Source organism: Camelina sativa, chromosome 8, assembly GCF_000633955.1.
Source record: "Camelina sativa cultivar DH55 chromosome 8, Cs, whole genome shotgun sequence".
Taxonomy (NCBI): Eukaryota; Viridiplantae; Streptophyta; class Magnoliopsida; order Brassicales; family Brassicaceae; genus Camelina; species Camelina sativa.
Window position 1 is genome coordinate 12,482,353 of NC_025692.1, and position 15,768 is coordinate 12,498,120.

The window sequence follows — 15,768 nt, forward strand, 5'->3', positions numbered from 1 at the left end:
GTTTCAAAATTCTTTTGTGAGATCCAAACTTAAAACAGAGAATGTGTTTTGCCACATGTTTTAAGATTCGGCACATAGGAGACGTAGGCGGAGCTTCAAGGGATTTCCTCCAAAGATTTTTAGAGCTAATGTCTGGCGGTTGTCGGTTGAATGGATAAGCAGGCTCAGAGAAAAACGACGACTAGCGTTCTTCTGCCTCGAGGCAATCTGTAACTGCCATAAGACAACCTGCCGAAGCTTAATCAGCCTCTTCCGTAGCCAGCTTTTGGGATCACCATTCACCAAACAACCCAACCTCTTTGATAGCTTGATTGCGATTGATATGTTGAATTATCCTCCATCCATGTGTGCATACATTCTGACATGCATACATACATTAACATGTGCATACATTCAGACATGGGTGCATACATACATACATTCAAATGTGCATACATTCATTCATATGCGCATACATATATTCATGCATATTTTCTTTTTTTGATGCATACATACGTTGTTTGCTTCTTTACATCTTTCTTTTTTCGCGTTGGTTCTTTTGATTTTTGATTTGTGTATTGTTGTGTGTTCTTTGATATTCTTGTTTATTTGCTTTCTCAATTGATTCAAATATTGCTTAACTCTTTTCTTCCTCTGAGTCTTTGTTCCCTTACTTTCGTCACTGCTTTCTTACATAATTAACTTTATCAACTTGTTTCTTTGTTTGTTTAAGTTTAATTTGATTATTGCTTCCATCTTTTGCTTTTTATTTTATTTTTAGTTAACTTCATTGCACTTTTTTTTTTAATTGAATTCATTGCACATTTTCTTCTTTTCTGTACTTGTTTACTTCTATCATTAGTTGTTTCTTTTTACCTCTTTTATTGTTTCCATAATTTATTTATAACACTTATTTGCTCACTAACTAATATCTCTAATAGGATTTTTCAAATATTTTACAATAACTAACTAGATGATTATAGATTATAAACTTGTGTATATTTATGTATGGAAATAATGTTGTTATGAAAATTATTCTATTTTAAAACTATCTATATGTATATCTTGAATAATATACTAGATATAATAGAATTGATTATATTTAATTATGATAATAACATAGTGTGAATAACATATAGTATGACTGGATCTGGTATATATTTAATTTACTTCTATTAAAATATCATGTCACTTTTTTAGCTTATCTACACAAATAATTTTTTTGACCAAAGAAAAAAAAATCTATACAAATAATTCAAATATCTGCAGTGCAATATTTTTAATATTCTAATTAACTGACTGAAAGAAATACATACTAATCAATATTAATAAAGCTATAAAAGTTTGTGATCTACAAATCTTAAGTTTATTTTTACCAATTTTAAAGTATCATATGTTTTGTATTCCGATTGGTACCCCAAAAAAACAAACGAGTTTAACGCAATAGAACCGAATGCCATTTGCATTTACAGTATAAATCATTGTTTATTTCAAATTGAACCGGACCTTGAACACAACAACCAAACCATAATTTCTACTACCGATCCTAGTCCTGAGTATGATGAAATAGCTCATCACTCACAAAATCATTATTAAAGCTCAAAACATGTTCCTTCGATAGTACCACCCGTTCATTTTGTTATTTTTCATAACCAAATTTAAAATAATTTTTTATCTCAAATTGAACAAAAACTTCAACCAATGATCTCTAGTCGGCTAGTCCTGTAGAATGAATTAGCTACGGGTTGATTATGAAAGCTTTTAAACAACATATTCCATTAATTGCATCAACCGTCGAATAAGTAGCAGGAAACCAAAATGTAATTTGACTAAAACATTAACATATTTCTCTAATTGGGTCGTAGACTCGTAGCTTCAAACCCTCTTTGAATAGCTGAGAAAAGAAAATGCGAATAAATGAAAAACATGTTAAGAAGAAAAGGTTGAATTCCTCTTGGAATCCAATAATTTACTTTGTGTAAGTTTATTTTCTAATATAGGTTTTTGTAGCAGTGCTTTAACCTTTTAGCTTTCTTTTTACAAATTATTACTAGTATTTTTTTGGCTCCTTTGGATTTAATTCTTATCTGCATAAGTCGTGGCAAACAAACCGAAACTTTCCAACGAACCTATTAGCTTTGTTAATAATAATATGCACGCAATACGGTTGGAATTAAGGAGATATGATTTGCAATTATGGCCAATTATAGCATTTGTCTTTTGATATTAGACTATGTGCAATGGGGCTGTCGAATGGCTGTTGAAAAAACAAAAAAATCGATGTGGATTAATCAGTGTTGAATTTATTCAACATGTTGGAAAAAAAAGAGTTGGGGCCGCATATGCCACATGTCAGAAGCTAATTGAAGTGTGTATTTCACACATATGGTTGGCGATTGAAGGTTTTTTTTGTTTTTTTTTCTTAAAACTATGACAATTGTTAAGTTGCAATTTGCTGTTGTGATTTTGGAGATTTTTTTTATCTCATCCTACCTATTTAGGATCAATTATTATATAACAAACAATTTTTTTATATAAAAATTATACCAAAATTCATAACATTTTAATTTCTATAAATAAACACTTGGTTCATTTTATTCGGACATATAAAAAATACCATATCTACCATAATTTAATTTAATTTTAGTTGATATTTTAAAATTAATCTAATTGTTATTAATATGCAATCACAAAAATAAAATTATATGTGAAAAATATGAAAGAAAAATTGTGGGATAGAATTTTAAATTTTATTAAACAAAACCATTGTAGTGTTCATAATTTAGATGAGTGTTGAATGATTATGTGGAAGAAAGAGAATATGAGGTGGAGGGTTAAAAAGTGATAAAGTAGGGTGTTGAAACATTTTTGGAATGCACCTAATCTTATCCATTCCCTTTATACTTAATAGTTGAAAATAGTTCAATTGATTCATTTCCATGGGTTTGGTCCTTCTTTCAAGGATGGTAGGAGTATAACCATTTATAATTTGGCTCATTAGGACACACACTTATGTTTTAAACGAAAAATCTTGTACATAAGTCCCATCAAAGCCTTGATAGGTTACTGTAAGAAAACTTTCGTTATTGTTCAATTGTCTAATCTAATCAAAAGACGTCTTGTCGGGAAAATTGGGGTCGAATCAATGAAGCAAGAGGTAGATAGATCACTAGGCTAATCTATAACGAAGTAAGAACAAACTTATAGGATGGGATTATTTAATAATTTACATCACATCACGTGTGGATTTTCTTAAACTATTTTGGGGTTGAAATGTAATCCTATCTTCATTGACCAAGACAAGTAACAACGAATCAAAATACAAAACCTTAAACAAGCAAAAGCTAAACTTCGGGCAAACATTATAATCATTGATTTAAATTTAAAATTAAATTTAAGTAGAGAGTTATTATAATGACAGCAAAGTTTTGTTATTTATACTGGGCTAGGCCCATACATGTCACTAGGGCATTTTCATCGGTTATATAGTTATTTAGATTTAAATCAATGTAGACACAGTAAAAGAATCACTAGGGCATCTCTTATATAGTTATTTAGATGTTAAAAGAATTAAATAATAATACTTCTAATTTAATTTAATTATTTAATTATTTTATTGTTTGTCCAACCAATCAAATGATGACAACTGTGGAAGTTGTGTCTTAATTGTTCTCTGCATACACTTTCTATTCATCTCTCCACATTTTTCTTAATTTTTCTTTTTTTTTTATTCTTCTGACTTTCTATCAAATATGTCCAATGGAAATGATTTTACAATCATAAAAGATCAAACCAAAATATTTATATTCTCGCTGCATGTAGAAAGATAATAAATCGATTTTCTCTTTTGTTATTTCATTCTAGAATATGACAATTCTTTTTATGTTGACTTTTCAATAACATTTTCAAATTTTGATATTTTTGGTCTTTTACTTTTAAATGAAAGTTTTGAAGGTTGTATATTGATTACTCTGAAATATTTTGTTATGAACAGATACTATACATGTACAGTATATAATATTTTAGTTTCAATTGTAATAAAAAATGGATTTTTTTACCATTTTGCCTGGATCGGATGATACGGGATACTATGGTCTTTTTCCTTTCCAATGGCATAAACAATCTTATTAGTTTTTTCCATATTTCTTACTTACAACAATACACACATTTTTTTTTCATGTGTTACATATACTTTTTGACATCATTCTAAGAACTTGTCCAAATGTCTTCTCTTCCTTTTAAGACAATGGAGATGATTCGAAGGAGTATGACGTCAGTCCTAGTAAAGATTGGGAAACGAGAATACGGACGGTTGGAGTGTGACGTAGCATTGTCAGCCTCACCCACCAAACTCGGCCATAGACCTCTTTTCCAGTTTCCACTAAACTTGTCTCACGTACATTTTCGATATATATGTTACAAGAGTGTCAACTGTATTTATACGTGTAACTGGTTACATATGTGTTTTTTAATGGAGATATACATGTCGAGATTTTAAAGGTTTTGTCATTTTGTGGTATTTTGCCGACACGGATGTTGATAGGCTCTGGGTGGTGTGTGTGACCACCAATTTTTTTTTTAAAAGAAAAAAAATAATATAAATACGTAAAAGTGGTACGTAGGCTCGGATCAAATAGTGATGGAGAGAGAAGAAAACGACTGAAAGAAACTTGAGGGTTCCTCAAAATCACTATGTGGTATTTATCGTAATTCCCTACATGGGCTCGAGAGGTACTGAAGAAATATATAACTTTTAAATAAATTGTATTTTTCATTCCACTTTAGCAATTTAAAAACAAATGAAGAAAACGCTCCTTTGGCAGCCCTTGTCCCCCTTATATATTTTTTTTCATACAACCGCGCAAATTGGTAATTCCCACAAGAAGAAAAGTTAGACAACCTTAAATATAGATAGAATATTTTTCTTACCCTAACTTATATATTTAGCCCTCCTGTGTCACATGCGAGCAAGGCATATACATATATGTATATATTGATAGACACGGGATTATGTAATATTCCCTTTCTTTGTATAGATTGATATTGCTTGGGCATCACCCATTGCTTGGGTATTACCCATATACACTTGTATATATTGTGAGAAATGTAATGAGAATAGCATCAATGGTTTTACCAAGTTACATTGTATTAGAGCCTATTTTTCTAACCTAAAAAAAAAAAACACAACCGCCGCTCCTCTCTTTCTTCCTACCTCGTCTTCTTCCTTTTCTGCTTTCCTTCTTTCTCCCATTTCCATGGCTCAACAACCACAACCTCCCCACTGCTTCTCACAAAGCCTTTCGGGTAATTCACATCAAATCTTATATTCCGATAACCCTCGACATGACCAAGATCAACTACGATGCTTGGCGTGAGCTTTTTGAAACACATTGTTTCAGCTTTGGCGTGTATGGCCATCTCGATGGCACTTCTCTACCTGCAAATCCAGAGGATATATCTTGGAGAGAGAGTGATGGTCTTGTCAAGATGTGGATCTATGGAACCATCTCTTCGTCCCTTCTCGACACGGTTCTCAAAACTCGTTGCTCTGCTCGTGAACTCTGGCTCATCATCGAAAATCTCTTCCGTGACAACAAAGAAGCTCGTGCAATCCAACTTGACAATGATCTCCGCTCTCTTACCATCGGCGATCTCACGGTACATGACTATTGTCAAAAGCTCAAGACACTTTCTGATCTCCTTGCCAACGTTAACTCTCCGGTCTCTGATCGCGTCGTCGTGACGTATATGCTGAACGGTCTCTCCCCGAAGTTTGACAACATCATCAACATCATCAAACATCGCCAGCCGTTCCCCACCTTTGCTGTTGCCCGATCCATGCTTGTTGAGGAGGAACAACGTTTAAACCGTCAGACCCAGATCCGTACCCCTGCCTCTCTTGACTTGTCATCCCATAGCGTGCTATACACGAACTCTAGCGGACACAACAACAACACCGGTGGTCACCGTGACAACAACTACAACAAGGGCAGCTCCTACGGCGGGAGGGGTCGCGGTCGTGGACGTAACAACAATAACAGAGGACGTGGCCGTCAACAGTGGCAATGGAGTCCAAACTAGAGGATGCCTCCACCGTGGTTCCAGTCACCGCCTTCGTTTCCGCAGCAGCAACAAAGTTACTCGCCGCAACACCCGCACATGGCGAACATCACCGCTACACATCCTGCGAGCGGCATCCTCGGTCCATCTCCTACGGTACCTCAACCAACACAACTTCCAGCGAACCTGTCTGCAGCCTTTGGTACTATGACCATGCCAGATCCCAACGATGCCAGCTGGTACATGGACACTGCAGCCACGTCTCATCTCACGGCACAACCATGTACTCTCTGTTCTATTTTTAATTCGAGCTCGTTCCCATCGGTAGTTGTCGGTGATGGATCCTCTATTCCCACTAAAGCAATCGGTTATTCTTCTTACCTTCTCAAACACATCCTCTCCATCTCACTAAAGTGCTTGTTTGTCCCTCTATTATTAAGAACCTAATCTCTGTTCGTCAATTTACTATAGATAATTCTGTTTCTGTAGAGTTTGATCCTTTTGACTTTTGTGTTAAGGACCTTCATACTCGAACGAGCTCCTCCGATGTGACAGCCCTGGTCCTAACTCCTTGTTGTGGCATCGTCGTCTTGGACACACAGGAAACACAACTTTTCAATCTCTTATTTCTTCTGCTTTAATAAATTGTTCTAAAATTGACAACTCTCTTTGTCATGCTTGTCAATTGGGGAAACACATTAGATTACCTTTTGATTATATTATTTCTTCCGTTTCTGAATCTTTTGAAATTGTTCACTCTGATGTAAGGACCTCTCCGGCATCACTGGATTCAAATATTATGTTATTTACCTTGATCACTTCACTCATTTTCTTTGGGTTTTTCCTTTACGACAAAAATCAGAAGTGTTTTCAACTTTTTTAAAATTCATGGCTTATGTTTCTAATCAATTTGGTCGCAGCATTAAAGCCTTACAATGCGACAATGGTGGTGAATATCAAAACAAATCCTTCCTTGATCATCTCTCCTCTCATGGCATCATCCCTCGTTTCTCTTGCCCTCACACTTCTCAACAAAATGGCAAAGCCGAACGCACTCTCCGCACCATCCATAATAGCGTTCAATCCCTGCTTTTCCAAGCCTCCATGCCACCATCTTATTGGGTTGAGGCTCTTATGATGGCCACCCACCTCTTCAACATTCTCCCATCATCTTCCATAAACAATGCCATCCCGTTCACAAAACTACTTCACAAACCGCCTCAATACACTCATATTCGCGTGTTCGGTTGTCTTTGTTATCCCAACCTACTTCCTACAACCTCCCACAAACTTGCTCCCCGCTCCACTGCCTGTGTCTTTCTTGGATATCCAATCAATCATAAAGGATATCGGTGTCTTGACCACTCCACCGTAAGGTAATTATCTCACGTCATGTTATCTTTGACGAAAATATTTTTCCTTTTTATTCCCCTCTTCCAAGTTCTCCCTCTTCTAGTCCCGAAAAAGTCATTCCTTTACCAGTATCTCCCATTCTCCGCCAAGCACATTCACCACAAGTGGATACCGTTGCCCATCCTCAACCACCACCACCTGTGGAACCTACCCCTCCACCGGTTCCCCAAGTGGTTGCTCCTCCACCTCAACCTGCGGCTGGTCACTCAATGGTGACTAGAAGCAAACGAGGTATCACAAAACCAAAACAGCCTCTCTCCCTTCACACTGAAATACTATCTCATCTTCCTACTTCTCACCTTAAAGCGTTGGAGGATCCAAACTGGAATCCTGCCATGAATGAGGAATATGACGCTTAAATTAAAAAGGGAACGTGGGATCTAGTACCACGACTCAAAAATACTAATATTGTGCGTTCCATGTGGCTTTTTAGACACAAGTTTGGTGCAGATGGAAAGCTTTCGCAGTACAAGGCTCGTTTGGTGGCAAATGGAAAATCTCAAGAGATAGGCGTGGATTGCGACGAGACATTCAGCCCTGTCGTCAAACCTGCCACCATTCGCCTCGTTCTCGACATCTCTCTTTCTCGCAACTGGCTGATACGTCAACTAGACGTGAAAAACGCCTTCCTCCATGGCACCCTTGACGAAACCGTGTACATGCACCAGCCACCCGACTTTCACGATCCTACCAAACCTGATCATGTGTGCTTACTAAAGCGCTCTCTCTACGGTCTCAAACAATTCCCGCGTGCTTGGAACCAACGTTTTGCTCAATATGCCCGCCGCATCGGTTTCACTCAAAGCAAAGGTGACTCTTCTCTCTTCATCTATCATCACGCTTGCGGCACCGCCTATCTTCTTCTTTATGTCGATGACATCGGCCTCACCGCCTCGTCACCCTCACTTCTCACCGACATCATCGCATCTCTTAGCAAGGAATTTGAAATGTCAGACCTTGGCGATCTTCATTACTTTCTCGGCATATCCATCAAACGCAACTCTTCCGACATGTTTTTGAATCAACGCAACTATGCCGCTGACATTTTACACCGAGCAAACATGACGAACTACAATCCTTGCTTAACACCAGCTGATTCACGTACCAAACTTGCTGCCGATGACGGTCCCTCTTTCGCTAATCCTACACTTTACCGCAGCCTCGCCGGAGCTCTTCAATACTTAACTTTCACGAGGCCAGACATTTCTTTCGCCGTCCAACAGATCTGCTTGTTCATGCACGACCCACGCGAAGCTCACTTCAAGGCTCTCAAGTGCATACTCCGCTATTTCAAAGGTACTCTCGACTACGGCCTGCAATTATACCCCACCACTACCTCCGGTTTGGTGGCTTACACCGACGCGGATTGGGCTGGATGCCCCACCACACGGCGATCCACCTCTGGCTATTGCATCTTCCATGGAGATAACTTAATCTCCTGGTCTGCCAAGCGCCAACACACCGTCTCCCGATCGTGTGCTGAAGCAGAATATCGAGGTGTGGCCAACGTCGTCGCCGAAACTACATGGCTCCGCAACATTCTTTTGGAACTCCATTTTCGACTCACAAAAGCTACACTGGTCTATTGTGACAATGTGAGTGCTGTTTACCTCTCCACTAATCCAGTTCAACACCAACGGACAAAACACGTCGAGATTGACCTTCACTTTGTTCGGGAACGCATTGCGCTTAGCACCGTAAGTGTTCTTCATATACCTTCCTCCCATCAGTATGTAGACATTTTCACAAAAGGTTTTCCTACCCCGCTGTTCACTGCATTTCGCAACAGTCTAAGCATCATTCCATACAATGCTACGACTGAGGGGGAGTGATAGACACAGGATTATGTAATATTCTCTTTCCTTGTATAGATTGATATTGCTTGGGCATCACCCATTGCTTAGGCATCACCCATATACACTTGTATATATAGTGAGTAATGTAATGAGAATATCATCAAGGGTTTTACGAAGTTACATATATATATAAAAGATCGTTTTTCAATATCTGGTATCTTAAGATTAAACGAACTAAAATATGATAGCATATTTGTGTTGCACTTTTTCAAAAAAAAAATATTTTAGTGTTGCATGCGGTTGTGTCACGCCCAGCATAATAGATATGTTAAAAGAAAATAATGTTTCGACTTCAGGTAAATTTCATATAAACTAATAAAACCCACAATAATACTAAACAACTAAGAGATCCAACGGCATGTCGATTGCATGCATTTTGGAAAAAGGTCATTAGCAAATTAGAATCTTTGATGGAGAAGGAAATAGTTCTAATTAATTACACTAGCTAGTTGATGATCCAAGAGGACTAAGATCATCTAGAAATAGTTCTAAATTTCTAATTACTAACTAATGGTCTAATTAGAGGACTAATTTTAGCTAGACTATCACAATTTTACGGAAGGAAAATAATTTCGTAAATATTAGTATTGTTTAAATAATAAAGGAAAATAGCAGATAGAGAGAGTAAATGCTTCTGCCTTCTTGTGTGAGATATACGCAATACGCATAAACGTACAAACATTTACGTATATTTCTATTTGAGTAGTGAGCTGTTTTTTTTTTTTTTGGGATGCTATTCCTCTTCCAGCATCTACATGTTACTATGTTAGTGCTCTCGTCTTTTTTTCCTCACTTTAGTTTCCATTATGTACGTAACATTGTGTAAATAGATTATACATTATATTAAACAATTCAACCATATTAATCGTATAAACTCACAACAGAGAGATGTTGCAACTGAAATCATATACACACATGTGTATCATAATAGTATATTAGTATGCATGATGTGCCTAATGACAAATTGTAGTAATTAACGATTTTCCAAAACTTATGTAATCCATTGGAATCAGGACTGATTGGTATAATAAATATGCTATTTAGGCTTTTAATGGAGCACTCAGAGTAGAGTGGATCAAGTGCGTCCATTCAACAATCTTTATTTGTGCCAAGAATGGTTTACTTTTTTTCTTCCAATTGAAGTTTCGGACTGGCTACATGGTGCGTTCAAGTATGTGTCTTTGAAAAAAAAAAAAACTGAAGATTTTTTATAAATTAATCAATCAATTAGTACAATTTTATTTTAAGTAATTAAGAAATATTTTGGTCATATAAAGTGAAAGGAAATTAAATAATATATATTTAATAATTATTATTTCAATACTTTAATTATTATAATACCAACTCAACTTTTGTATAATTCCACACCGTTTGTTTAACATATTTCGTATGTTCCATATTCACCATATATATTATTCTTTTTCGTTTCGTCCGAATCCATTAATTGATCCACAATGTCCGTTTTGATGTAATTATATATTCTAGAACCTCTTAGCCTACGGAGTGGAAGCACATACGAAGTTTATAGCTACTAGAGCAAAGAGTGTGCACTAAAACTCATGTATAAAGAGAGTCTTATCAATACCAGTACGTACCGATGGTCATAGTCTCTGGATATATGTGGGAGTTAACAGCTATAAGAGAGGTGATCATAGTAATAATGAATCTACGATGCTATAAATTAAATGGTGATAATTAATGTCGATCGAGAGTCAAAATTGGATAAAAATTACAAAGGCTAACTAAGAGCATGATTAGTGGGGAGTACTCACAAAGTTACTCCACTATTTGGGCCCCAAAATAATATTAAACAACCCAAAAATGGGTCCATTATCGAAGAATCGATACCCTGGGAAGGAGTTTGAGCAACACTTGAAGAACGCTACGTGGCGACTTGTGAATGGGTGTTTGTTAAATATAAAAGCGTTTTTTTTTTATTTTTTACTCATTTTCTTTTCTTTTCTTCCCCAAAGTCTCTCTCTCTTCTCTCTCGAGAACTCCGGCGAAAGAAATGGCGATTCATATGTAATCGGGAAAAGAAGAAAGAGAGAAGAATCGAGTTATCAATTGGATTAAGCAGTCTGCCCAAGTGATCTTCTTCATTCTTAAGGGTTTCGTTCCTATCCTTCTAGGGTTTGTTCTCTCTCTCTCTCAATCCAATTGCATCGCTCTGTTATTCTTTTTCTTAACGCGTCGCGTCTCTGATTTTTTTGTTTTGTTTCTTCGTCGTCTCTTGTTGCAGGTTTTTTAAAGCAAGTTTAATCTGATTGTCGCTCACACGGCCTCTAGGTGAGTTCCTCTTCTAGGATTTGGCTTTGATCTTTCGGTGATTGATTTATCGTGTTGCTTCCTCTGTTTTTTTTTTTACTAACTTGTTTCTTCTTCTTCTTCTTCTCCTTCTGTCTCTCGCAGGTGCTTTTTGGAAGCATGGCTTTCGTCTCTGAAATCTCAACTTCTTCTAGGGTTTGATCTCTAAATTGATTTCTATTACATAGGGTTTTTTTTTCATTCACTCGAATTCCTTATATTTACTCATATTTCTATTATTATATTTTTTTGTAAATCCAGATTGATTGATTGCGGAGGATAACTGTAGTATTGATCGATCGGCGATTGAGGAGGATACTAAGATCTCTCCCTGATGGTTTGATTGAGGAGGAGGGCACTAAGATCTTCTTGGGTTTTTATTCATTCTTGTCACTCTCTGTTTGATTTTAACGACTTCTTTTCTTTTTTGGGGGGGTCTCACTCTCTCTCTCTTTGTTGCAGGTCTTCTTTTGGAATTACTCCCGAACAGCAAGCTTTGTCAAAGGATGGATCACAACTAGCAGCAATATGAAGGGACAAGTAAGTTTGCAGCCATGAGCTTAGACTTGCTTATTATATATATGTCTTGTTATTTTGTTTCTTATCTCTTGTCTCTAGCTAACTTTTGGTATGCATGTTTTCTTTTCTTTTTTGTTGCATCAGCCTCAAGGATTTGTCTCTTGACTAGCAGATAAAGGCATCAATGGAGATGATGACTTGCCAAAGCGCAAGACCTTTTGTGGTTTCTGGGACTAAGATCTCTCGGTGATGGTTGAGAAAGAGTGGAGTCTTCTCTTTGTTTGTTTTCCTAATCTCTCCCATATTTACTCTCTTTTTTGATATAGTGAAATAACTGTTGATATGGCTTTTTTATTTTCCTCTTAGGAGTTGAAAAACCGACGACCATCATTGTGGCTTATGTAAGTTAACTGATTAACTATGTTCATCTCTCTTTCTTCTTTTACATGAATTTTGAGATTTACCAAGTTATACTACTAACCCTGCTTCTGATGATGTTTTCTCTTTCTAGTTTCAGCTGATTTGTGCACAGGCTCTTGGATTGCCATTAGAGCAGCCAAAGAGTGTAAACATGGAGAGGTTGCAAAAGGTGAAACTTCGTGGGGCTCTTTAAGCTCCTCTCGAAACCACCAGAGGTTTGCTTTTTATTATGAGATTATTCTGTTGTTCTTGTTAAGAGTACAATGTTTTTGTTTCTGTTTATGTGATTTATATTGACTATTTTTACATGTTTGTGCGAGGTCAAATGGAGATCATTTGGAATGATTATTCATGAAGCGGACTGCAGCGTTTTGGATTCTCTTATTTGAAAAGGTATGGTACGACAGCTTTCATATGTTGTTGATAGTTATTGTTTGCGATTGTGTGTTGGGATGAATTAGTGTTAGATTAGGTAATAGTCAAGTCAGGACATTGATGATTGCTTTTTTGTTTGTTGGAGTTCTTAAATACGAATAGTACTTGATTAGAGAGATACTTGTCGAGTAGGTTGTTTTAATGTAATAAATTTGTGGTTGTTGTAGTTAATTTACAACCATAAATTTGAAAACCCAAAACCACTTGAGCTCAATATAAACCCTCCATGTTAGCACTAACATAAACCATTAACTTTTTCTATACAAACCCTTTTCTTTTAACATCAGCTTTCACTAAAACAACCAATGGATCCTAGAAGCCTTATTCGTAATCCACATACATATTTTGTTGATCTTATGAATTCTCAAAAAGACTCTAACTCCCAAGATAATCCAATTCTTCCAAATACATTCTCTTCTCAGCCTGTCCACTTTACCCAAACCCTCTCTTCTCAGCCTGTCAACTTTACCCAAACCCTCTCTTCTCAGCCTGTCAACTGTGGGCCTAGATTCTCTTCTCAGCCGTTTCAGTTTAGGCCGGCATCTGAAGATGATGATTGTATCGAGGTTGAGGTTGATGAGGATGAAGAAGACGAAGGAAGGGGAATAAGAAAGCGGTGGACTGCAGAGGAGGATGTTAACCTCATAAGCGCTTGGTTAAACACAAGCAAGGATCCAGTTGTAAGTAATGAGCAGCGGCTACAAAGTTTCTGGAAGAGGGTTGCTGCCTACTACAAAGCTAACTATGGGTCATCTGTTTCAAATGCAAGAGGGCCTACACAATGTAAGGCTAGGTGGAGCAAGATAAACCATGGAGTCAATAAGTTTGTGGGCTGTTACGCACAAGCGAGTTCAAGAAGAAAGAGTGGAGAATCAGAAGATGATGTATTGAGCATGGCGTATGAGCTTTACAAGAACGACAAGGGCAAGCCATTTCTGCTAGGACATTGCTGGAGGGAACTGAAGCATGATCAGAAATGGATCACGGAGGAGTGTAGCCATAAGCGGACTAAACTCGCTTCAGATGGAGCAGGAGCATCCTCACCCGGAGAGTGCAATGATGGAGCTGAGATGAGGCCTCCGGGGGTTAAAGCTTCTAAGAAAAAAGGGAAGAAACCGGCTGTGACTATTGATGTAGAGGATGGTTCTGTTGGTAAGCTAGACAAGATCATTGCAATGAAAGAACAAGAACAAGCGGCTAAAGAGAGACACGGCAAAATGAGACTGCTAGACAGCCTCCTTAACAAGACTGAACTAACAAGTGCCGAACAACTTCTTAGGGACAAACTCGTTGACCAAATGTTGACAAACACTTAGGTTTGGGTTTAACTCTTTTGTGTGTAACTATCCTCTTTTGTGTTTAACTCTTGTTTTCATTAAACTTATGCTATATGTTGTTTGTTTAACACTTGTTTTGTTTTTTGTTCTTTTGTTTCAGGTTTTGCGACAACAAATTAAGGTGATACGAGAAGGGAAACATGTGTTGTCAAAGACATAGATGTGTTGTGTTTACACCCGTGGAGGGGTGTTGTTTTTAGTTGTTGTCTTGTTGTCTTGTTGTCACGGGTCTGTGAGTTGTTGTCTTGTTGTCTTGTTGTCACGGGTCTGTGAGTTGTTAACTCTTTTGTAACCCGTGGAGGGGTGTTTTGTAACACGGGTTGTGAGTTGTTGTCTTCTGTTTTGTTTTGGTTGTCTTGTGTCTTGCAAGGACAGTCACAGATTTGTTTGTGTTGTTTTGTCTTTTGTAAGGGTTGTATTGCCCACTTGGTACTTTGTGTTTGCTGTTAAGACTATATATTCACTTCTCCTACTCTTTCATCGTTTTACATCAATGCTTTCTGATTATTCTCTTCCGATTATTCTCTTCTCTTTCATCCTATCTTCACTTCTACTACTCAACCAAATAAAATTTCCTTTGCTCAACCTTTTCACTTCTACTACTCAACCAAATATACCTTGTAACCTAAACCCTTTTCCTATACAAAATAAATCACACTTCCCATAAGCCTTCTACTATATCCAAATTGCAAAAAAATGTCTAATTGGAGTTCCGATCAAGAAGTTGATGATATTGTAGAAGAGGAAGTTGATAGTATAGTGGAGATGATCCAATACAACTACACTCACCCATATGTACCACCAGCTCCAATAATCCGAAGAGTGCACATTGAGAGAGACCGTGAAGAAGGCCACACTCGGTTGTGGAATGATTATTTTAGTGATAATCCAACTTACACTAACGCTATGTTCCGTCGTCGCTTTAGAATGAACAAACCATTGTTCCTTCGTATTGTTACCGCTATTGAGAATGGAGTCCCATACTTCAGACAAAGGCGAGATGCTACTGGAAGGCTTGGTCTTTCTGCACTTCAGAAATGTACGGCAGCTATTCGTTTGATGGCTTACGGATATACGGCAGATGCGGTGGATGAATATTTACGACTCGCTGAAACAACCTCCCACAAATGCCTTCTACATTTTGTTGAGGGAGTTATAAATTTGTTTGGCGACGAGTATCTGAGAAGACCTACACCGGAAGACCTCCAACGATTACTGAATATTGGAGAACATCGCGGTTTCCCCGGAATGATAGGGAGCATAGATTGTATGCATTGGGAGTGGAAGAATTGTCCCACTGCATGGAAAGGACAATATACACGTGGATCTGGTAAACCGTCAATCGTACTAGAGGCTGTGGCATCACAAGATTTATGGATTTGGCACGCATTTTTTGGACCACCTGGTTCGTTAAATGATATCAACGTCTTGGACCGCTCCCC

The 15,768-nt window shown here is 37.3% G+C and overlaps 3 protein-coding genes across 13 annotated transcripts; all 3 read left to right on the forward strand.

Annotated features, from left to right (window-relative positions):
• On the forward strand, positions 5,323-6,060 carry LOC104709468. The gene has a single exon (XM_010426077.1). It carries the CDS (start codon positions 5,323-5,325, stop codon positions 6,058-6,060), a length of 738 nt encoding a protein of 245 aa, XP_010424379.1.
• On the forward strand, positions 6,064-7,811 carry LOC109125923 (proline-rich receptor-like protein kinase PERK13). The gene is made up of 2 exons (XM_019228727.1): positions 6,064-6,278; positions 7,496-7,811. Exons 1-2 carry the CDS (start codon positions 6,064-6,066, stop codon positions 7,809-7,811), a joined length of 531 nt encoding a protein of 176 aa, XP_019084272.1.
• On the forward strand, positions 11,057-14,798 carry LOC104707058 (glutathione S-transferase T3-like). Of its 11 annotated transcripts, XM_019228443.1 has the most exons (7): positions 11,057-11,597; positions 11,721-11,771; positions 11,877-11,988; positions 12,078-12,155; positions 12,279-12,413; positions 12,501-12,535; positions 12,652-14,798. In XM_019228443.1, the coding sequence occupies exon 7, from the start codon at positions 13,295-13,297 to the stop codon at positions 14,303-14,305; it is 1,011 nt and encodes a 336-aa protein (XP_019083988.1). In that variant the 5' UTR covers positions 11,057-11,597; positions 11,721-11,771; positions 11,877-11,988; positions 12,078-12,155; positions 12,279-12,413; positions 12,501-12,535; positions 12,652-13,294; the 3' UTR covers positions 14,306-14,798. The 11 variants fall into 11 exon arrangements, with proteins under 11 accessions (XP_019083988.1, XP_019083982.1, XP_019083984.1 ...); XM_019228437.1 differs by having other exon boundaries at positions 11,877-12,155; positions 12,646-14,798; XM_019228439.1 differs by having other exon boundaries at positions 11,877-12,155.

Bases quoted from the DNA above. Each gene is read 5' to 3' on its own strand.
- LOC104709468 (XM_010426077.1), top strand. From the start codon at position 5,323: ATGACCAAGATCAACTACGATGCTTGGCGTGAGCTTTTTGAAACACAT.
- LOC109125923 (XM_019228727.1), top strand. From the start codon at position 6,064: ATGCCTCCACCGTGGTTCCAGTCACCGCCTTCGTTTCCGCAGCAGCAA. The intron at 6,279-7,495 runs GTACATGGACAC...TCCCTCTTCTAG, and splicing joins GATCCCAACGATGCCAGCTG to TCCCGAAAAAGTCATTCCTT.
- LOC104707058 (XM_019228436.1), top strand. From the start codon at position 13,295: ATGGATCCTAGAAGCCTTATTCGTAATCCACATACATATTTTGTTGAT.